The sequence below is a fragment of the Vipera ursinii genome (assembly GCF_947247035.1).
Source record: "Vipera ursinii genome assembly, chromosome: 5".
In the NCBI taxonomy this organism is placed as follows: Eukaryota; Metazoa; Chordata; class Lepidosauria; order Squamata; family Viperidae; genus Vipera; species Vipera ursinii.
In genome coordinates, this window is record NC_139518.1 from 70374247 (window position 1) to 70399458 (window position 25212).

Genomic DNA, 25212 nt, shown 5'->3' on the forward strand with positions numbered 1-25212 from the left:
AAAAAAAAAGAGTTCCTTCCTCAATTAAATTATATAACGAGAACATGGATCATTTTTATCCATGCTTGGAGTCACTACTGTTCATAAATCCAATTGCAAGTATTTTAAGTTCTTAATTCTTTTTTTCTAGAATTCAGGTTTTACATTCTCTATCTCCAAAAGGACCACAGTGCGCTGTTTTTGTAGTCCCGCCATCTCTCTTTGTTTTCATTAACTTCTTAACTAATTACTAAACAAAGCACAGTCTGAAACAGACTGAGGGTGTCTACAGTTATTTACCTTCGTACAGTAGTAAATCCTGCAAATTCTAGGCTATAAATATTAATTGAAAAATGAAGGGAAAGACATAGCTGTTAAGAGTACTGATGCAAATGAGAGAGAACAATATATTCTGGGGCAGACTTCAGATATGTCATGTAGCAGGCACAAAAACTGTATAATAATGTTCCTGTTTTGGGATGTCATGCAAATTAAAAAAGAAGTTTCAAGCAACCCAAACAAAGCAATATATCTTAATGTTAAAATATGAAATAATTTGGGGGGGGAGTCAGACAGTGATTGTGGTGTACGGTAAATTTCACAAGTGAAGAAACCTGCCTAGCAGCTTGAACAATTTCTGAATTATTAGTGATGCAGTGGATCAAAATTTAGCATCTAGCAGAACCTGGTTGCCGTCTGAGATAAAGCAAAGTCAATCTGTTCCTCATTTCAGTGGAATGATTAGCATTCTTTGCATCCCGAAAAATCTACATATATCCATATTTAGTACACAGAGAGAGCGACAGCAATGAATCTTTGAAAGCCCATCTTCCAGCTCGCGAAACCGATTTCTCAGTTGCTCCAAGAGGTCTCAGTAACCTTTGTGACAATTCTAAATTGGTAGATCAACCAGTACAAAAGAAAAATAGAGCAAAGAGATTGTCAACACTGTGCACTCTTGCCTTACAGCAGCGATAGGCAGGACAACTCTGCAGCCAACACCTCCAAAATGTTAAGAAGTTCTAATGTTCCTATGCAAGTTTGGTGCTGTGGTTAATGCATCAGGCTAGAGCAGACCTGGCAATTTCTGGGGTCCGGTGCACATCCAGCCCTTTGCCTGTCCTTGTCCAGCCTGTATGGATTGCTTTCATTTTGAAGGCAACTGCTTTTTTTTTCATTTTATGTATGTGCATGCCTGCAAGCCTATGCACCTTCACAGCCCTATTGGTTCAGCTCTCCACAACAGCCCCAGTTTCTCATGTTGCTCCTTGGAAAAACCAATTGCCTCCCCCTGGACTAGAGATTAGGAGATTGTGAATTCTATTCCTGCCTTAGGCATGAAGCCACCTGATGACATTGGGCCAGTCACTTTCTCTCAGCCCTAGGAAGGAGACAATGGTAAACCATTTCTGAAATGTTGCCAAGAAAACTGCAGGAACTAGTCCAGGGGTAGGCAACCTTGGCTCTTTTATGACTCGTGGACTTCAACTCCCAGAATTCCTGAGCCAGCCATGCTGAGGGGAAAGGGAGAGGTTTCCAAGCTGAGCCATGCTGGCTCAGGAATTCTGGGAGTTGAAGTCCACGAGTCATAAAAGAGCCAAGGTTGCCTACCCCTGGACTAGTCCAACAGTCACCAATCCATACCAATGTCATCAGACAGTTATATGACCTTTCTTCATCCCAGAGCTTAATAGACACTTGAGTGCCAGAATAAGAAAGCATCCTTCCGAAGGAGGGAGTGGGGAAAAGTGATGGGAGATACTGTCACATTGAACTTTATCATTTAGATGCAACTTGGGGGAAGATATAGGAGTTATTCTAAAAGCTCTCAGGGATCTGTACATGTTGTATGTTTTTCATTAAATTTCTTATGATTTTCCTGAAATGTAGAAATTGTCCACTTTCTACAAAAGCTTTCTAGAGCTTTCCTAGAGATTTTCCCTAGTCTACAGAATTCCCGGAGAATGAAAATGAGGTTATAATTCAGAACATCCTTCTCCAAACTCCTATGGTCCAGATGCGCTGTGACTTCAACTCCCAAAATACCCAGCATATGATATTTGAGTATTTTAGGAACTGTAGTCCTAAACAACATCTAATTAAGAAAGGTTTAAGTTATTAGTGGCCTTGATTTATAATATAGGATCCATTTTCCCAAACCTTCTTGGATCTTAAATAGAAGATAAGGATTTGCCTACGGGAAATATTAATTGTTAAATGGGTTGATGGTGTTATTTTTTTACTGCAAGGCCAAATCCAGCATCTCCAAAATGCTAAAAAGCAGGTCTGAAAATTTTAGTCCCACTCACTTGAAAGTCAACACACTACCACCAGCATTTTGGTCCTTGAGCAGGGCATGAAGTGAAAGTGTTCCCCACACACAACCTAGAACTAAGGAGAAACTTCCTGACAGTTATAACAACTAACCAGTGGAACAACCTGCCTCCAGAAGTGGTGAATGCTCCAACACTGGAAGTTTTTAAGAAGAGGCTGGACAGCCATTTGTCTGAAATGGTATAGGGTTTCCTGCCTTAGCAGGGTGTTGGACTAGATGACCTCCAAGGTCCCTTCCAACTTATTATTATTATTATTATTATTAATTATTATTATTATTATTATTATTATTATTATTATTATTATTAATTATTATTATTATTATTATTATTATTATTATTATTAAGGTTTCCTTTAATTCCAATACTGATAAGAATTCCATGCTGATTTCACACTAGAAAAAAATGCTTCTAAAATAAGGAAGTTGAGCAAACACCTGCCAGGAATTCTTTCTGCATATTACAGCACATATAAAGATTTGAACTGGGCTATACGTAAGGTGAGAGCCAGTTTAGTGTAGTGGTTAAGGCTTCAGCTAGAACACAGGTGTCAAACTCCCATGTTGTGTGACGTGTCACAATGTATTGCTGGAGCTGGGGTGGGCACGGCCTCCATATTTATTTTATTTTATTATTTTATTTTATTTTATTTTATTTTATTTTATTTTATTTTATTTTATTATTTTATTTTATTATTTTATTTTATTTTATTTATTATTTTATTTTATTTTATTTTATTTTATTTATTATTTTATTTTATTTTATTTTATTTTATTTTATTTTATTTTATTATTTTATTTTATTTTTTATTTTATTATTTTATTTTTTATTTATTTATTTATTTTTCGGACTTATATGCCGCCCTATCTCCCGAAGGACTCAGGGCGGCTAACAACAATAAAAATACAGCAATGCAAAAGTTAAAATGAATTAAACTAACAGCCCAAATAAAATAATTAAAATTAATAAATTAAAATTTAAAAATTTTAAAACATTTTTAAAATCCCTATCGTCAGTCCAGGTCAGCCTGATGGAAAAAGAATGTTTTAAGGCCGCGGCAAAAGGACTGGAGGTCCGGGGCCATCCGAAGCTCAAGGGGGAGTTGATTCCAAAGGACTGGCGCTCCCACAGAGAAGGCCCTCCCCCTGGGGGTCGCCAGCCGACATTGTCTAGCCGACGGCACCCTGAAGAGGCCCTCTCTGTGTGAGCGCACTGGGCGATGGGAAGTCGTTCCCGGCAGCAGGTGGTCCTGCAAATATCCCACGCCTAGGCCATGTAAGGCTTTAAAGGTAAGTACCAACACCTTAAATCTCATGATGCAACCAGCCCATAAGCCAGCAGTTTGACACCCCTGAGCTAGAATCTTGGTCCCACCTTAGGCACAAAGCCAGCAGGGAAAGCTTGGGCCAATCACTTTCTCTTAGCCCTAGAAAGCAGGTAATAACAACCCACTTTGAAATCTTGCCAAGAAAAACTGTAGAAATTGTCCAGGCAATCACCAGACATTAACCCTAAGTTAAAGACAAAACAAAAGGGTGGGGGGATAAGTTATGGATGGGCCAGAACGTGTAAAATAATGGCACTGACTTTGGCAAGATATACAAAGTAAGGAAAACTTTTTAGAGCAGCATCATTCTGGGTTCCACAGTCAGACAAGGGAAGAGAAAGAAGCTTAAGAATGGAACAACTGGCAATGTTCCAAAACATTGCCTTTCAGCCTCTCTGGTAGGGTTGCATTGGGGAATTTCTAATGGTTTTTGTTTGTTTGTTGTGTTTTGTTGTTGTTGTTTGTTTTTGTCTGCATAGCCTCCAGCCAGATCTGATTCATTTTCAGTCCTGGTCTTTCTTTTGCTGGCTTCTTTTCATATACCATTCCATTCTTGGAAAGTTATCCTGCTGATGTAAATCCTGGTTACATAATTCCATTCCAATACTCCATTGGGTTAGAAATAATTATTCCCCCCCAAAACGGATAGGCCTGAATCTAAATCAGAATAACAGAATAACTGTGTTGGAAGGGACCTTGGAGGTCTTCTAGAGCAGGGCTCTTCAACCTTTTCACCCATTGTACCACTTTTAGGATATGGAAACATCCGAGTACCACCAGTCGCCTAGCAAGGTGTCAAAAACTTGATGACCCAAAAAAAAAAGGAAAAAAGTGATGAAGTACAGGCAGTCCTCGACTTACAACAGTTCACTTAGCGACTGTTTGAAGTCACAATGGCACTGAAAAAAGTGCCCCCCAAGCCACAGCTGAGCAAGACACCTGCCTGCCCGCCCAGCAGCGCTCTTCCTCCTGTCCGAGGTTTTCATTGTTGTGAGCATTTCTGTTGAGGATTGACAGCAGGGGTGGGGTGGAGAGGTGTTTGGTTTTTATTTCCCCCGTCTGCTGGGTGGTTGCAGCACTTCACACGACCCTGGGACACTGTGACCATCATAAGTATGAATCAGTTGCCAAGCATCTGAATGTAAATCACAAGACCCTGGAGATGCTGCAAGCTGATCGGCGCTTCTTCTGGGCTCAGAAGCGCCAGGATCAGCGCTGAGCTCCAGCTGGAACCTGGCACTTCCACTGAGCCCTGACAGCCCCGAAGAAGCGCTGATCCTGGTGCTTCCGCTGAGCCCTGACAGTCCTGCAGCTCCAGCCATTTCTCGCTCAGGCTTGTGTGGTGCTGCCACTGGTTCAGCTCATTCCCCTCCCCAGGTACCACTTTTCTAGGATGGTCACGTACCACCTGCCAGGTGCCAATGTACCACAGGTGGTACCCATACCACTGGTTGAAAAGCCCTGTTCTAGTTCAACCCCCTGCTCAATCAGAAAACCCTATACTACTTTCAGACAAAGGGCTGTCCAATCTCTTTTTAAATGAAAACTTAAAAGTGTTCTTTCAATGGGCATGAGAAGCTTCTCACCAGGGCATCTTCTGGCTGTTTTGCTCTCAATTATATTATTTAGATAATCATAAAATACTTATTTCACTGACTAGCTTAATAATGTTTATGTTAAAAACTTTAATTACATTATTAATTTTCTTTCCCGCAAATATGTGGTTGATACTCCATACTCCGTGCACTTTACTTCAAGTTTCAGTGAATTCAGAATTCCAAATCAGGATGAATCCTAATCCAATTGATTACAGCAGATTGTTAACGACTATGCTCTGAAACAAACCATGTGATTGATTCAGTGTTTGCCAAGCTCAAAACTCAATCACTCTTTACTCTTCAAATCATTAGATTGTAAATATCACTACCAATATAAAAAAAAGGCCACTTGAAGATCTCACACACTGGGCACACACTGAAACTATCAGAGGCTACCACCTATCTTACTATTGGAGAAGAATTTTGACAAAAAGATTCATTTATCAAGACTTCAGATGGGTAGTGGTCTCTCCCTTGCTAATTTATTTGTCTCCTATCAGATTCTGGAGAGCAACCTGTGGAAATACCCTGATTATAAAATTCCCTGCATGAAACAGAAATTGAAATAGATGTCTTACAAAACCCTCTCCAGCTTTATGATTGATCACACGACCATTGGATTGATTATTGATTATTTATTGCTGGACTTATATGCTGCTCCAATCAAAAGCAGCTCAGAGCAGTTGATGTGCTCTATTTTAGAAATCATGTTGATCTTCCATTGTTCTTCAAATCTCAAGAGAGAGAAATTTACCTCAGATACTCCTGCAGCCAATTGCTATAAAGATTTATTTGGGGAAGAAACAGAGCTGTTTGAGTTGGCTTTCTTGTGCACACATATAAAGAGAGAGGAAAACACAGAGAAAGAGAGAAAACAGGGTGTGATTCACACCCTCTGGTGTCAACTTATGATGCTGGGATTGTGTGTGTGAACTGAACTAAGTAACCATGTGGAAAAAGACTAACGGCATGCATATTTCCTTCACACTTTCTCCTTGCAGGATGCTGATTAGCTCAGAAAAGGATCTGTCTCTGCATTTCCTTAACTCACAGACCATTCCCAGCCATTTGATAAGTAGATCCAACAATTCTGAATGGGTGAAATCAAAGGAACTACCATTAGGTTCAAGTATCTTTGGCCAGTTGTTACTTGCCAATGTAACTATTCTCAGAACATGTGTTCAGGGTAATAAACTCCAGACATTATTAGGTTGCAACTCATGTGGAAGTCTCTCCATCCATATCAAAGGCCCCAAGTGCAGAAAATTCCATTCTATCTATGGAGATCCAATTTCAATGACATCGCAACAATGTCTAATAGTGGAGGGGGGGACTCCTTACTGCTCAGTGTTGAATTTTGTATGGGAATGTATCACCTATACAGAGCTTTATAGTCAAGGAGTTAGTAAAAAGTGTAAGATTTAATGGAAAATTACCCAAACATTGTATATATATTTATTTAAAAATAAATCCAATTGTAATTTACAGGAATTATTTCCAAATTAAAAAAAAGCAACTGGAACCATTATTTCTGATGGGTATATGAATCACAGATTTAGGACTTACAACGTGTCTGAAAATATTAGCAAGATTCGTTTAACTTTAGCAGTAAAACTATATATATTACCGTCAACTTTTGGTTATAATTCTTTAAAGTTGTCCTTCTCTGGCAGGCATACTGGGAAATGTGAATTCTGACAATATCTGAAGTAGTAGAATGATCTTCATCTACCTAGGTAGACAGGGAGAAAAGATACTATTTGTTAATCCAACAACTCAGAGGACAAAGGTTTCAAACCATTTCATATAAGTACCCTGATCCATCATAAGTATATTTTCTGCACAGTCACCTCCAACTATATTCGCATTAAAGTGGACACAGATAAAGCTCTTCCTTGTTGCCCGATCTGACAAATTTTAAGATTTATGGGACAAGCCAAAACATACATAGCCCATACTCCATGCACATATTAATAATTTGCTTGGGATGCAGGTCCTACAGAATTATAGAAAGTAGAAAGTTAGGTGGGAGCTATTTAATTATTTATCTATTCATTCATTCATTCATTCCTTTTGTTAATTAAACAGAACAATTGAAGACCTAGACAAATGTTTTTCAAAAGAGTAAAAACTTGTGCAAATCATGGGTGTAGGCCTATATATAGGCCCAGACAGCTAAAAATAAATATGTGGCCTTTAGGAGAAGCACAAACATACTGTCAGGTCCCTACCAGAACGCTGCCATTCTAAGGGGAGGGGAAAATGTTGCTTGGGGATTGAAGATGTTTCCATTTTGTTTCTCCTTTTGCTTTGATGTATCCACATGGGAATTGGGGAGGAGGGATTGAGCCCTCAGGGCCATCTGGTTTGACTCCTTTCCAGCTAACTCTTGCCTGTTACCAAGGTCGCAGCACCAGAGAACAACTTGTTATCACCTTTTTGGCTCAGAGCTCACAACAACTTCACACCAGTGGATTGGCTGGAGCAATGGGGGTGGGGTTGGACAATGGGAAAATAACCTAATGCAAGAGTGTCAAACTGCCAGCCCGTGTCATGGTGAAACCGCGCCGATCCCATCACCGGCAATGGAAAAAAGTTGCGATATGTTGCAACATGTCACGTTACGTTGCTTGACACCCCACGCGGGAACTTCAGATTCCACCTGGTCTCTCTTCAATCACTTTCTCTCAGTAAAAGATCCTTTTGAAACAACGCTCGTTTCAAGAGTCATGCTTTCCTGAGGAGATGGCTGAGGTAGGACCTTACACATACATTTTAAACATACATATTCATGTTTTTATTCAGAATGACTTTGCAAAGACAAAGGTAATCAGAAAAATCATTATTACTACAGCTAATAAAGGGTGACCAGATTCAAATAAACATACCTCTCCTTTCTATGAGGTTTTTTCCCAAAGGCTATTGTTGTAAATATTTTCATTCCAGTGCAAATTCCCAACATTTTATATCACTAATCTAAACAAATAACAGTAAAATGCTGTTGTGTTACACGTGCTTTCGAGAGGCAGCTTTTTTTGGTCACTGTGGAAGTTGTACATTGAGCTAAACAGGTTTTTTTTGTCTTCTCTAGTAACTGTCTTCTTCTTAGGGAATGTCGTCATGCAGGCATTAAGTACGCAACAAGAAGAATTATGTAGTTTTCATTTTGGGTTAAGCAATCAGGGCTATCCTGGATCTGCTTGTTTTATTATTGCCCTCTTTTCCTTTTCTTGTAAATCTTTTCAAGCCTTGAATTCTCGCCAATTGCCTAGTCTCTGCCTTGAAATACATTAATATTTCCTTGATTTAGACAGAATTGTTTTCAGGAAAGTGGAAGTGTTAGGAAAATCTGGCACAACAGAAAACTGTAGGAGCAATACCCAGTTAGTTCTACACAAGCAGAATGAAGTTCACCTCAAATGAATTTTGTGTAACCAAAACCCAAAGCAGAGTTAACATAAAAATTGTAATGAAATAAAACCAGGCAGAAAGCACCCTGCTATGAATATGTTTAAAGCAGCTTGTGATGCTTTGCTGACAGAATGAACTTAGTGTAGGATATTTTGCCACTTCTAGAAATAAGGAAGAGTTTAAATAAAGGTTAATTGGTTTTTAAGGGTTTTCAAATTAATTTTGCTGTAATTTAATTGGAGCCACAAGAAATAGGCATTGCTTATGTTACGATCAGCTAATTTTACATGAGAGTCAGTGACAAATATTGGACTCTAGTAGATTGACAAAACTTGCCCACTGCAGGAGACCCATGGTCACTCTTACTTAGGAGGGGAGAGAAAACTGCTATGATTTGATGCTATAATTGGGCAGAATAAGGCAAATTTAGGATATCAGCATAGAAGAGCAAACTGTATATTTTTAAAAGTATTTGCGTTCTCCACAATCAAGCTCCAATAATTTTTAGCTAGAAATTATAATATGATTGATCTAAAACAAGGAAATGTTCAGGTAATCAAAAGCTTACAAAATTGGGGACATTCAAACTTCAGTTGACAATAATTATTTCATTAGTTAATTCAATATACTTAGCTACCTTAAGAGATTAGAAGAAAAAGGCTGTTGTGACGATGTAGAATAATAAAACATATTGCCTACACAAAGTCGGTACTGATAATTTGTAACAGTCTGAAAACAAGTCAAATTAAAATGGCTCACCCTACCCAATGAGATAGTCAAATTAAAACAAATTCCATTCAGCGTATCAGTGGTACCCATAAAAAGAAGCAATAAAGAATTGTATCTTTTGAGTTCTTCTAAGAGACTATAAGTGTGACATCTGATGCTCTCCTATGTTGTCTTCCATAGTGGATCCCCTGCACAATAGCAGTTAAAATCATATTAGAAAATTAAGTAATAAACTGTATCAGGAAGGCACACCCAGAGAGAGCATCAAGAGCATTAAGCGATATAATAAAGTATATAGAAACAGGATTGTTTTAACTAACCTTTTGAACATGACCTATGAGGTGATTAGCTGGACTTCATAGAACAATAAATTCTAGAACCTGGAAACTGGCCAAAGAGATAGGTGAAGTATAGCCCTTCTGAAAACCACTGCGAGTATGGACATTCAGGTGAGGGGGAAAGAAATCCACCAGATAATTGGTTCAAGATTGGAGATGAATCCTCTTAGTCACAATGTTTCACCTTGTGGAAAATACTGCCTACACCCTAACAAGCAAAATGGCTGGCTATTTTACTATTGGCATGCTAGAAAGCCCTGAAGCACTAGCACTAGCACTAGCCCTGAGACTTATATACCGCTCCATAGTGCTTTACAGCCCTTCGTAAGCAGTTGACAGTGATTAGTTTTGCAGTTAAGGAGGAGAAGACCTGAAGCCTGCAAAGGATGAAAAAAAAAGAATCCATATTATGTTTATAGGTAGGACAGGGAATCTCCACAATTTTCATGGGATGTTTGGGGCAGGTTACTTTAATTGGGCAACGCTAGTTTAAGTCTTACACTTCAACACGGCACTAGCATCACTAAAATTACTAGTTTAATTTAATTTAATTTAATTTAATTTAATTTAATTTAATTTAATTTAATTTTTAATTTAATAATATTTGTATACCGCCCTTCTCCCTGAGGACTCAGGGCGGTGCACAGGGCAGAATAAAATACTATAAAATACACAAAATAGTTTGTGGCAATTGCACCAAGTCAAATTCATCAACTTGCTCGAGGTTGTCATTGATTATCATGAATTTAAAGGTAGGAACCAGCCTTTTGAATCCTGATAGAAAATACATTGAAAACCAATGCAAAGGATAGGCTATTAATGTCATACTGTCAAATGACTAAGCTGCAATTGGCAGTTAGTATTGAACAGGTTTTCAAACCCCATTTAATGGTACCCCATTACTTACGTGATGCTATGTGTTTCTTTAGGTCTACAAATGTCCTCTGTGCCTCTCCTGTAACATCCTTAAGAATGGAATTTTTAATTATTGTGCCAGTCTGTGCCAGTTAGTGACTAATTAGAGTTCAGACAGAACTCAAGAATATGTACTGTCATACAGCTTTATCTCTTCCTGGTATAAATGAAGGATCAGGTGGTAAGAATAATAAGTACAATCTTGGCCCATTTTATAAGTCAAAATTGTTAGAATTTGTAGAAATATATTTGTAGGAATGTAATGTTTTAGGCACCATGAATGATATACTGTGTTTGTGTTTCTTCCATTTCTTTTCAGTTAAAAAGCAATTCTTTACTTACGTGGAATCTTCTGCAGTCTGTGTACATGCTCAAACCATATTTTGATTGATTATCTGTGTGAGATCTGTGTAACCTTGGTGTTTTTCTCTTGGCACTTCTGGGTGTAGGAGACCGGAAGTCACTTAAACTCCTAGCTTTGGACTGAATAAAATAGTCATTTGGACCCTCTCAGTTTGTTTGTTTCTTGATAAGTTATTTTTACCAAGGCACAATTTTAAGCACTTCAAATTTCGGAGGTGTTAAGGAATTTGATGTGCAGAGGTCTCCTTGTGCTACCAAAGAGTTGCACAGACAAGGAAGGGTACTGAGAGCAGTAAAGTCACACAAGAATACACTGAGTTATAAAAACAAAAAGTAGTTTACTTTTGAGGTGGTGTAAGAACAAAAATGCACAGTCAAAAAATAAACAGTCCAAGATCATACACAACAGCAACAGTCCAAAGAGTAATCCAAACTACTAAGTCTTCTTACCGGTCCAGAGGTCAATACACAGTTCAGGCTACAACAGTAGTAAACCAACAGCAGAGCAAAAACAGTAACAGTAGAGATCAGTGAAATCAGAGAGAGAGAGAAGCTGCGTTCCTAGCTTCCTCTTATGGCCATGAGAACACTTACACACCCATTGGCCAATTAACTTCTTAAAGCCATAGCATTATGGTTAATATATTTTCAACCCAACATTGTAGGCTAACACCATATGCCTAACAGGAGGCTTATCTTGTCTCCCACCTAGATTACTTTTTTCAATCCTTTGGTAATAATTGTATTATGGATTGAGACCCAAGGCACCAAATAGGTGTTTTCTTCAACCCACTCTTCTGTAACAGAGTGGAAACAGAGTTTTTAGAAATCATCTATAAATGTATGAAATTATTTGTTATAATTCTAATTTGGCCCTGATGTCTTTGAAATTTTAGGAGACATAATTGTGGCATCCACTTAGCAACTTTATAAGGCCTGTATTTTAGAATTCACCACTAAAAATATAATTCACTGTTTAAATTATGACCGAGCTTGAAATAAATTTGTTGCAACCTACTGAATCCCAATGAGATTACTTGCCAGGACAGATTCAGATGTACACACAGTATTTTTTTTAAAAAAATTAAAAAATACATTGCAAAAATTACAAGGAAATTTACCTTATTATATATAGCAAGGTAATCTAAGAGTTAACATATGACACATATTTCTCCCCTTGCAAAAAGGCTAACAAAGCGAGAGAGAACCTGTGGCTCAAGAAGTAAAAACACTGCCTAAAGTGCAAGCAGCCCAGGTTTGAATCTCAGAAGGGTATGACTGACTGATGAGGACTAATGAGTCTGAAATGCATATCAGCCTCCCTAAATTCTTTGTTAGTAATTTACACAAATATATGAACTGTCCAGTGTGACTACAGCCTGTTCGATGGCCTTTGAGATAAGGCTGAAAACAGGAAATAAAGATTTGCCCCATGTTTGGGGCCTAGCAAGGTAATCTAAGAGTTAACATATGACACATATTTCTCCCCTTGCAAAAAGGCTAACAAAGCGAGAGAGAACCTGTGGCTCAAGAAGTAAAAACACTGCCTAAAGTGCAAGCAGCCCAGGTTTGAATCTCAGAAGGGTATGACTGACTGATGAGGACTAATGAGTCTGAAATGCATATCAGCCTCCCTAAATTCTTTGTTAGTAATTTACACAAATATATGAACTGTCCAGTGTGACTACAGCCTGTTCGATGGCCTTTGAGATAAGGCTGAAAACAGGAAATAAAGATTTGCCCCATGTTTGGGGCCTAGCAAGGTAATCTAAGAGTTAACATATGACACATATTTCTCCCCTTGCAAAAAGGCTAACAAAGCGAGAGAGAACCTGTGGCTCAAGAAGTAAAAACACTGCCTAACGGTTCGAATCTCAGAAGGGTATGACTGACTGATGAGGACTAATGAGTCCGAAATGCATATCAGCCTCCCTAAATTCTTTGTTAGTAATTTACACACACACACACACACACACACATATATATATATATGGGATTCCGTCGAAACGTTGCGCCTACACCTTTAATTCTACGCGGGGAAAAACCCGAAAAACCAAGGATCCACATACAGGCACCCGCGAAAACCTCAGAAAACAAATATATATATATATATATATATATATATATATATATATATATATATATATATATATATATATATATATATATAGAGAGAGAGAGAGAGAGAGAGAGAGAGAGAGAGAGAGAGAGAGTGAGTAAAAAAGCTTCCCTGTGTAGCTGCTCTTCTTTTTCTACTTAAATATGTCAGTAAAGAACTAATCTACTTGGAACTACTGTGTATTTCAAACTGGGCTGTTCTATATAATTTCAAGCTTGTGAAATACATTTTTTAAAGAAAGGAAACAGCATCCTTTTGCCAAACTCTGTGTTTTTCCCACAAGGACACCATTTATCCTCCACTCATTCTTTAAATCTTTTCTTGGATTTCTGGAGCCTAGTTTAAACGTCCCCATGTTACTATGTCAGCTTAATATGTAGACTTCCTTGTGTGGGGGGTGGGGTTTGTGAATGCATTTACCTAATTTGGATACCTTATACAACACCACAGATGCAGAAATCATTTCACATCAGATAGAGGCTGTGTTGCCCTTGGATTACAAAAGTGGTCATCTCCTTTTGGGGGAAATCCCCAATTTTTCATGCAAAAGCCCTCCAAGTATCTCCAAGTAGGGTCAAGATCATGAAGCATTAACACCAGTCTATAATCTTAAATTATATAGTTTGGCTTGGTATAATAGCTTCTTAAATACCTATGCTTATTCAATACAGGAATGTTGAATAAGTTGAATAATGTTTTGGAACAAAGAGGGTGAACATTTTTTTGTTGCTTTGAAGCTTTGAAACAGAGGTTAGGGGGAATCTCATTGCCAGAGATGCTGCAATTATATCAGATGTATGAACCAGAATGGGCTTTTAAAAAGCAAGGATTCCCCCTTGGTTTAAATGACTCATATTCAGCAATTTCTTTGTAAATTCATAAATCCCATCAGTTATAGCATGTCAATAATGCTGTACATCTACTTCATTTAAAGGCGATATACAAATCTTAAGTTAATTACAATGAATTCTTCTGAAAGTCTTGTAAAACTCTGGATGATTTCAACTTTGAAGTTAATAAACCTGCTGGGAGCATTTGATAGGATTAAATTTCTTTTACATCCATTTTAGCAAGTCAGTGAGAATTGATTGGAAAGATAATCCATAAATGTCATTACTATGACATGAGATCAATTGTAACTTTTGTAGATTCTGTTGGGGTAATTGAACAAATTTGTAAATATTACCATCTTCGGCATCATTCCTTTTTGTGAAATAGTTTTCAAGAAATTGGAAAAATTCAACCTAAGGCATATACATTGAATTAATTCAATTTTACAATTTATGGAAAATTGAAATACATATACTACTGTCCTTCTTAAAAGAACTAGATCGTAACGGGGAAGAAGATGAAGAAAAAAGCTCAAGCTGTTAGCTGCAGGTAACTTCACTCTTTTCAAAATCCATATTATAATGTCACCAGACAAGTATATAACCTTTTATAGCCAGGGGCTCTATTTTCCACTTGAGCACTGTCTAGAAAAGTACACTTCAGAGGTGGGGACAGTGAAAGGAGCTGTGAGGTGCTCTCACATTCAACTTTATAACTTAGAGGCAGTTTGGGATAAATGTGGAATTATTCTCTAACTCTCAGATATGTACGTAGCTCTAGAGATTCTAATTGTGCCTGTCTGGGGAGAGAATTGTTGCCATAGAGTTGATCCTTCTTCAGTCAGCAATTAACTCAGCAATTAACTGACTAGGTCAGGGGTAAGCAACCTTGGCTCTTTTATGACTCATGGACTTCAACTCCCAGAATAGCTGGCTCAGGAATTCTGGGAGTTGAAGTCCATGAGTCATAAAAGAGCCAAGGTTGCCTACCCCTGGACTAAGTAGAGCAACAAGAGAGCCTTGGTGGAGCAGTGGGCTAATGCCTCCTTAAGTAACACCAGCTGCCTGCAATTAGTGCAGGTTCGCATCCCACCAGGCTCAAGGTTGACTCAGCCTTAAATCCTTCCGAGGTAGGTAAAATGAGGACCCAGATTGTTGGGGGCAATTAAGCTGACTTTGTAATAATGCCGCTTGGGGTGTGTGTGAGAGCCCTAATAAGCAGGCATATACATAGAATGAAGGCTACTGCTAAGCTTGTAAGCCGGGATATAAATGGAATTAAAATAAATAAAATAAAATAAATAAACAAACAAACAAACAACCAGGAGAACCTACCCTGAAAATAGTAAAAAAAAAAAAAGGTTTTCAGAGGGAAAAAAGGAGCATGTGAAAGGGAAAGATGTGAGACTAAAATAGAATTGGAGTAACCATTAAGAACTGGTGGGAATGGGCAAGAATGAAGACAAGTGCTAGAATCCAGATGCTGGATCATAATAAGACACCAAATCTCTGGCCTCTAGTTTACATTTATGGGTGCATGTAAAATAATTGAGAAAAACTGCTGGCAGAAACTGATAACTCTTAGTAGTACTACTAATACTAATTCTAGTAGTATTGGTTTTGTTGTGTACTGGGTTTCTTGCAAGCAGGAGGCAAGACGAGAGAGTTCAAACAGGAACATTGCTTTATTGTGGAACAGGAACAGAACTAGTAACCAAGGCTTCTATGCAGCTACTTATACAGCTGGCCACTAGGTGGCAGCCAATAGGTTTGGCCCAGAGCCAACCAATGGTTCTCCTGGAGACTGCATTTCTGGGCAGCCTACAACCATTACACAGACTCCCTGATTAAGCAATCTCAAGTAGCATTCAAAGACACATGGAAACAGCTCAAGTAAAAGGCCCAATACATTACAGGTTTGGCATGTTAATACATGTCACATTAGTTAATTATGGTGGATATTTTACTCTTGATTGGTGTACTTTCAAACACACAGTTCATTTGTTGTTTCTTATGTTGCAAAATTCATTTTGAAGTTGATACCTGCCTCCAAGTCAGGCATTGTATCTAGTCCCTACTTTATGCCTAAGTATTAACAAGTCTAAACAGTACTGCTTTGTCCTTTGTAGGTTTATGATATTTTTTAACCCTTTTTTTAATCCTTTTCTTCAACAAATCCAATGACAATAATGGCTAAAAATATAATTCCTGTGCAACATTCTAAACAATAGCGCCACCTGGTGGAGTATTTTAGATTCTTGCTGTACGATTGAATACAGTAGAACCATTTTTCAGACTCATTCAAAATTCAGTCATTAGTTCTTTAATTGCCTTAATGCACCCAGAGTGCAAACGTACTGTGCTGAATTGTACAATACAACAGCCTGAAGAAATTTCAGATATTCTTATATTTGCATCAGGTTGTGCAGACCAACATCTCTACAAATGTCACCTCCTGCAAAATCCAGATTTCAAGATCAGAATAGAGCTGGAAGGCACCTTGGAGGTCTTCTAGTACAACGCCCTGCTCAAGCAGAAGACCCTATATGATACCAGACAGGTGGCTGTCTGGTCTTTTCTTAAAAACCTCCAGTGATGATGCACCTACAACCTCTGAAGGCAAGCTGTTCCACAGGTTAATTGTTCTCACTGTTGGGAAATTTCTCCTTAATTCCAGTTGCATCTCTCCTTCATTAGTTTCTAACCATTGTTGCTTGTCCTGCCCTCTGGTACTTTAGAAAATAAGTTGACACCGTCTTCTTTGTGGCAGTTTCTCAAATACTGGAATACTGCTATCATGTCACCCCTAGTCCTTCTTTTCTCTAAACTAAAGGTAAAGGTAAAGGTTCCCCCACACATGCATGCTAGTCGTTTCCGACTCTAGGGGCCGGTGCTCATCTCCGTTTCAAAGCCGAAGAGCCAGCGCTTGTCCGAGGACGTCTCCGTGGTCATGTGGCCGGCATGACTAGACACCAAAGGCGCACGGAACACTGTTACCTTCCCACCGTAGTGGTCCCTATTTTTCTACTTGCATTTTTACGTGCTTTCGAACTGCTAGGTTGGCAGAAGCTGGGACGAGTAACAGGCGCTCACCCTGTTACACGGCACTCGGGATTTGACCCGCCAAACTGCTGACCTTCTGATCGACAAGCTCAGCGTCCTAACCCACTAAGCCACCGCGTCCGCCCCTAAACTAGCCATACACAATTCCTGCAACCATTCTTTATATGTTTTTGTCTCCAGGCCTTTAATCATCTTTGTTGCTCTTCTTTGCACTTTTTCCAAAGTCTCTACATCTTTTTTTAATGTGGTGACCAAAACTAGATGCAGTATTCCAGGTGTAGTCTTACTCAGTGCTTTTTTTGTAAAAGAAAAAGGTGCTGGAACTCACACATCATACAACCCGCCTTGCCTACCCTACAAGGTTCCATCCAAAAAAGGTGCCGGAACTCTGTTCTGGGTGTTCTATGACAAAAAAAGCCCTGGTCTTACTAAGGATTTATAAAGCGGTACTAATACTTCACATGATTTTGATTCTCTGCCTCTTTATACAACCAAGGATTATATTCGCTTTTTGGGCTGCTGTCACACACTGCTGGCTCATATTTATCATCCACTAGCACTCCAAGGTCCCTCTCACAGTTGAGCCAAGTTTCACCTAATCTGTACTTCTACCTTTGGTTTTTCCTACCTAGATGTAAAACCTTGCTTTTCTCCACATTAAATTTCGTGTTGTTGGATAGGGCCCATTGTTCAAGTCTGTCAAGATCTTTTTGGATCCTGAGCTTGTCTTTCTGGGGTGTTGGCTATTCCTGCCAGCTTAGTGTCATCTGCAAATTTAATGAGTTCTCCTTCTATTCCCTCATCTAAGTCATAATGAAGATATTGAAAAGTATTGGGCCTGAGATAGGAATCTTGTGGTACCTCACTGCTTACTTCCCTTCATGTAGATGTGGTACCATTAAGCCAATTACAAATCCATCTGGTGGTGATGATGTCTATGCCACTTTTTTCTAGTTTACTAAGAAGTAGATTGTGGTCTACTTTGTCAAATGCCTTGCTGAAGTCTAACTATATTATGTCCACAGCATTTCACTGGTCTACTAATTAAGTCACTTTGTCAAAGAATAAAATAAGAGTGGTTTGGCAAGATCTGTTTTTAACAAACCCATACTGGCTTCTAGCTATAACTTTCTTTGTTTCTAGATGACCAAAAATTACATCTGGATTTTTGCAGCACAGATCTGGCAGTCCTAATTAATGATAACAGAAACATTGTGAGATTTATTTATCTATCTGATTTATACAGCCGTCCACCTCAAGGCACGTGACTCTGGGTGGCATACAACAAAACTAAAACATTATTTTGTTCTTCTCTGAGAACATTTAACACATTAGAAAAACCATTGCAACTATATCACTACCTCTTAATCATCCAATCCTATGTACAAAAAGACTGAACTAAAGAAAAGTATTCAGTAAAGACTTTTTTTTGCATTTATGCTGCCTCTAATCCATCCAAAGCCCATTTAGTCCTATCTTCTCTTTGTCCCAGTGGCCAACCAGAAGCCTAAGAGAGGTTAACAGGCATGAACAAAATAGTCACCTTCCACTGTTTAATATACTGCAGGTTATCTCAGTTGGGCCACAGGAAAATTAAAACAGCAGGGAAGGATATATCAAAGTCAATGGTGTGATTATTAACCTTGTGTAATCATAAGTAGTAATTATTATTAATTTTGGGTCTGTTTTGTATTTCTTGGAAGGGTTTTCTCCAAAGGAAGACATTCTAAAGCCATGTTTTGACAAAATTTATTGTGCATTTGCCTATGGCAAGCAAATTATTGAGGTTTTAATCCATTTAGAGTCAATGCAATCAGCCTAGACCTGAGCCATCCAGCCTAACCATCTATCAGTCCTAACCTGTCTTTCAATTTCCAGTTTGATGCTCTTCCCATCCCATTGCTTTCACATTGTCCCATTTGACTTACAGGAAGCTGATATTTCTCCGAATCCACTGGTCTTCCCACCTCCATGCAGGCTGTCAACCACCTGACATCAAGAATCCTAAATCTTGAGCTGTCCTCCACCTTGCGTTTATGCAGCCATCCCAGGATTTCAGAGTAGGAATTATTCTCAGCCACAATGTGGGTGACACAATCACTAGAAAAACAAGCATAAAGGTTGAGCTTCCTCTTGAGCAGGATTTTATAACGGCAAACAAGAGAACTGCCAGACAGGAAGGGAGATACAATTTGATGTCATAAGAAATCCAAATATATTATTATATTTCAATAATTCTCTAAGACTCAGACTTGGTGTCTATTAACAACCTTATAACTTGCATTTTTCCCAGCCATTTCATGCCCACAGTATGGAAAAAAATGGCATGCTTACATCCTATAATAATGAACATTCTTAATATTACTCAGTTGCTTTGTGAATAAATTGTGTGCCTGGTCAGTTGCCTTGTGAGTAAATTGCGTGCCTGGAATAAAGCCAGAAATCTCTTTGGGCTAAATATTTTAAGTAGTTCATTGCTAATGTTTTCCACTAAACTTCAATCCTCAAAAGTAAACCCTTAGTACATAACAATTTGTTAAACATACATGAAACAATCCCTTTGAACTATGTGCTGTAGATAGCAAGAAAGCAGTTTAAATTCAAGCATAGCAGTCTGTGCTACGCTGATATTTTAGTTGTGGCTTTAATGAAACTTTAATGATTGGGTGAGTAGGTAACTAATTATAACTGTTCTTAAATCACTACTCAAACAGACATCCTTATGGCAGAGTCTGGTTTGGCATATTATGCAAAGCATTAGAAATGGGCACGCCACAAAATGGGTTCTTTGAGAGGCTTAGCACAATTGTTCCAAAAGGTATATGGGTTTTTTAGCAGAAGTGTTGTTGGTTCATGATCACAAGTGCAGGCAGCTTCGAAAACAAGTGTGCCAACTCTTCTAGAAGACACCACTCCAAATACTAGAAATATGTAATGTTCCATGCTATTAACCCACAGAATGTAAGCTGATGGAATGACCCCACAGTTCACTTTCAGTAGCAGAGACACAAACAGTGACTTGCCACCACAGTTAATTAGAGTCACAGTCTTAGTAAATACTGGAATATGCTATAAAGAACAGAAATGTGAATGCTCAAAAATAAAAATAAAAATGAGTGAGACAATAAAAGCTTGTAAAAGGTCTTCAGGGGTAGGGAGGGAATGAATAAATACTGTGTTTTCAAGTTTTCTTCCCTTGGCTTTCGCTCTTTATTGTTTGCTTATGTCCTGACTCTATTATTTTTCATAAATAACCCAAGGTGGAAAACATGCTTAATATTCCTTCCCCACCCCACTTCCTCCTCCTCCTCCTATTTTCTCCATGACAGCAACCTTGAGAAGTGAGTTGGGCTAAAAGAACAGGACTGGCCTAAAGCCACCCAGATGCCTTTCATGTCTAAGGTGGGATTAAAACTCATGGTGTCCTGGTTTCTAGCCTGGCGCCTTAATCGCCACTGGTCTTCACAAACAATATTGTGCTTCAATGGTGGATTTGGCTTACAGTGACTAAAAAACCCACACTTGGTGGTGACTTGGAAATCATTTCTTGTTAAAACACCATTGTGATGTTAAATTTTTATGGACACAAATGGCATCTGCACCCCAGCCCCTATGCATCTACAAATCACATCCCTATGCTCTCCCACAAAGCACACGGACTTTTTCAATCCAATATTAGCTACCCAGGACCAACCCTATCAAAGTATGGCAATCACCTCGCTTTGCAACCATCCTGGAGCCCCTAAAGTAGCTGTTGTAGAAAACACCATCTCATTGATAATGCAGAAATGTGACTCAATTGTCTTCTTTATAAGGAATAGGAAGACTGTCATCTTCTTGATCTTGTTGAAGGAAAAGTCTTCATCATGGTTCAGTCCTAGCCAGGAATAAGCAATATGGCGACTGCTTTAGAAAGAAGATTGCAGTTTATTGAAGAGGAGAGCCAGACAGAAAGATGGCTCTGGAAGAAAAGAGAGCGAGCACATGTAGGGAGTGGGTTTTTATATCTTCTTGAGCCTTTTGTTTGGAGTTGTTCTTGTGGCATGAATTCTGACCTGAGTCTGAGTGTGCCTTTCTGGTATTCTGATGGTGGTAGGTTAATCCTATTATGTCTCAAAGGTCAACCCTGCTTCCCTGGGGCTGTGGCTGATGACTCTTAGATTTTTGGTGTGAGGGATTGTTGATTCTAGGGATCTTTCTTCCTAATCCCAGTTTCCTGACTCCAGTCTTTCTGACAAGACTATCACATCTGCAATTTTGCAGACTTGGTTTTTGTTTGGGACAGAGAGACTTGGGAGCGGGGTCGGTTTCTGCTTTTAAAATCCTTTAGGGAAATATATTCTGCTTTTTAATTATTTCCAAAAATATTTCTTTCTTGGGGGGGGGCTGACTTCCCATAATCACAATCACTGGCACCAAAATTCCTTAGGACAACCTTGAGTCTCTAAGTCCAACTATATAAGCGCCAATGATGTTTCTAGCACATAGTTAGAAATACAGTGAGTTCATTCTGATCTTTATCATTTCACAAACACGAATACAAAGAAGCTGAACCTGTAGAAAAAATAATAGTAGTAGTGTTGGGATAGGGGGAGGAAAAATGTTGTGCTTGCTCATTATGAAAGCAATTATACAGCACAATCACATCCAGATCAGCTATCCTGAAAATTCACTTTTGTTCCAAACACAGGGAAACTCATTTCTCTATTGCAAAGCCAGAAAACAATGCCCGTATCATTACATGGAGAAATAGCCAGCAATTAATTATTTGGCCCCATTTTTAGATTAATTTTATTATTTCAAAGCTGTTAGGAATTGCTGTTAGTTGGATTTATTTTCTGCTGCAGGGTTAGTAGCATCTGCACAGAGCAAGAAAATAGGGCAGAGGAAAAATATTTAAATCTCCTCCTTCTTAAGCTCTAGTACTCTCATCCAGTTTTCCCTTGGTGGTAGGATAAATCTAAGGCTAAGTCTAAAAAAATTGGAAAATGTGGAAATAGATTTCCTACAAAAAATGCTGTTTGGTCCAACCAATTTAACAGGAACTTTGGCAATAGCAATGCCAGGAGAAAGTTTCAGGCAGGGAAAACTCTTATCCTCAGTTGCAAAGTCATACAACAAATAGGTAGAGAATGTAACATAGAGTTTTAGGTATTCTGGAGACCCAGTTGTTGAATCTATACAGTATCCATCAAGCCAAGAAGGTAGACATTCTTTTTGTAAATAAACAATCCTTCCAAACCATCTGGCCGAGAAGGCCTATGATGAAAGGTCCAGAGCAATGAAATAACATTGAAATAAATCACCAACTTCTAGCTTCCTCATCACTAATTCAAGTTTTGGTCCTTAGGATGAGCAACTTAATTGTCAGAACCCCTGAATGATTTCCTTACCCAACATGCTTTGTTTTGTTCCTCCATTTCATCATCTGATCCCTAAACATTGGTTTAGTTTAGTTAACATATTGGTTGGTTATTTATTTGCCACAGACTTGTAAACCAGACAGAACAACAGAGTTGTAAAGTACCTTGGAGGTCTTCAGATCCAATCCCCAGCTCAAGTAGGAAAACCTATACCGCTTCAGACAAATGGTTGTCCAGTCTCTTCTTGAAAACCTCTATTGTTGGAGCACCTACAACTGCTGGAGGCATGTCATTCCACTGATTAATTGTTCTAACTGTCAGGGAATTTCTCCTTAGTTGTTGGTTGGTTCTCTCCGTAATTAGTTTCCATCCATTGCTTCTTGTCCAGACCAAGAAAGCAATACCACAGGAAAGCTAAAACAATGTTTATTGCAATTGGCTATAATGACACAATCTTGCCATTTTATTGTGTTGTACTTCCTCCAATCTTACCCTTCAGTGTACTAGGGAGGTTTCTGTCTGAAACTGCTGCTTCCAAATGTTATTTCATTGCTCTGGACTTAAAACACTGTTTCAGCCCCTTTGGCCTAGGTATCAGCTCCTGCATATTTCCATCAACCTTTTTCTTCTTCTTCTTCTTCTTCTTCTTCTTCTTTCTGCAAGTTCCCAGGGGCAATAAAGCAGCAAATTGCTGAACATTGGAAATGTGATTATCTGTTGATTCAGGGCAGGAAATGAAATAAGAGACATCAAGTCTTTGGATAAGTTTAATGCATTTTAAATGTAGTTTCACAGCTTGCCATGATAACAGAAAACATAACGGAAGCAGTGACATCACAATGCCTTCCACACTTGCATCCCAAAAAACAGAAGCATGAGCATAAAAGTGTGGCATTTGATTCGGACAATCAAATCACGGCACATTTCATCATCTCCCCCTCTCGGATCTGTGAAGACCCATGACCTTAAATGGCAACATTTAAAAATCAAGATTGACACACGTCTTAAAACCCACTCAAAATCTCTCGAAATTAACCTACCCATTTGCCTGATGTCATGACATTATTGCCCATGCTTGCTGCTACTCTTGATCACTGAAAATAATCTCTCAGTCAGGCTGCCCTTGAGGACCACCCGGAAGCTCCAACTGGTACAGAATGCAGCCGCGAGAGTTGTGTTGGGAGTCTCCCGATACTCCCACGTTACACCGCTGCTCCGTGAGCTGCATTGGTTGCCAGTTGTCTTCCGGGTGAGATTCAAGGTACTGGTAACAGTGTTTAAAGCCCTTCATGGCATGGGGCCGGAGTACCTTAGGGAACATCTGCTGCCGGCATCAAGCTCCCTGCGCCCTGTGTGTTCCCACAGAGAGGGCCTCCTCAGGGTGCCACCGATCAGAGAATGTCGATTGGTGGCCCCCAGGGGGAGATCCTTCTCTGTGGGCGCTCCGGAGCTGTGGAACCAGCTACCGGTAGAGCTCCGGATGGCGCCCGATCTTCGCTCCTTTCGTCGTGATCTCAAGACGTTTCTGTTTGTTCAAGCCGGCCTAGCCTGATGGGGATTGGTGGGGTTTTTTAATTTTGTGCTTTAATTTTAACTTGGTGTTTTAGAATTTTATTCCAACTGTTTTAATATGGGCAATTATTTAATCTTGTTTTAACGTTTGTATTTAGTATTTTATTCTGCCCTGTGAACCGCCCTGAGTCCTCAGGGAGAAGGGCGGTATATAAATATTATTAAATAAAATAAAATAAATAAATAAATAAAAAGAAGGATGCTTCAATGGTCATCCCCCTTTTCCATTTTTAAATGAAGTTTCTGGCTAAAGTTTTATGGCTCTCACGTTGTTTTCTTTGTGTCTTGAGAATCCTGTACTTTATGCAACTCGGCAGACTTGTGTATCTTTAGGGTATGTCAGCAAGAGCTTTGAAAGCTAATCCAGAATTCTACTTTCATATCAGTCCCACCAGCTGTTAACAAAAATAATAGAGACTGGATTTATGTTTAACCCTTTTTATTATTGTCTGGGCCAACATCCCATGAGGGAGAATTAGAAGAGTTTATACTATCATAGTGTATATATACATATACTACTATATATATAGCACATTTATATCTGTGATAATATAGTATTGTACTATGACAATACAGTGTATTGTCATACTATCCTTTTTTAGATATTTTAAATCATTCTGCGCACCCTTTTACACTGGAAAAGTGTGAAATACAGTAAGTTGTCCTGAGCAGTAACAAGTCAGTGCTATGTATATCTGTTGAAAAGAAAGTCTCATTTCAATTCAGTGGGATTCATTCTGGGAAAATGAAATTGAACCAGAAGGGCTGTGTAGTACTTCAGATTCAAAGTCAAAAAAGTGTGCTGAGATGTGCCTTTTCTATGGATCACACTGAGGCTGTGGAGGGCAGTCACAGGATCCTGGGAAAATTTAAAGAGCTGCCAATTCAAAGAGCTAAAAATGGCCACATAAGAATTCCTGTATATTCCAAATCACATTTTTTTAATATGGACCTGAAATGGTGCTGAGTTCTAAGAATATCTTTTCCCAAACTGGTGTCTAGATATGCTGAGGTTTCTGTTTCCAAATTTCTAGCCAGTGACCAACTGGTGGGCACCAGGTTGTGGAAGGCTAAAATAAAAAGATTTCAGCAGAGAAACATAATCCGATGCATGTCTGCTCAGAAGTGAGTCCCACTGAGCTCAATTAGACTTCTTTCCAGCAAACACAGATAGGACTGTATGATCAAACTGATTGCACATCGTTTTTCAAATCAACATTATGTTACCTTCTCCTTTAATTAAACTGATGTGCTCTGCTTTGTTGTCTCAAA

General features: G+C 38.8%; 1 protein-coding gene across 1 annotated transcript in view; it reads right to left on the reverse strand.

The window, feature by feature from the left end:
* The window catches only part of DNTT (DNA nucleotidylexotransferase), a gene marked incomplete at both ends in the record, with an annotated part of 218238 nt that overhangs the window by 183600 nt on the left and 9426 nt on the right, over positions 1 to 25212 (reverse strand). Inside the window, 2 exons of the mRNA XM_083364897.1 lie at positions 6865 to 6969; positions 18934 to 19171. Coding sequence (XP_083221023.1) covers positions 6865 to 6969; positions 18934 to 19171 — 343 coding nt within the window. The remainder of the gene's footprint in view (positions 1 to 6864; positions 6970 to 18933; positions 19172 to 25212) is intronic.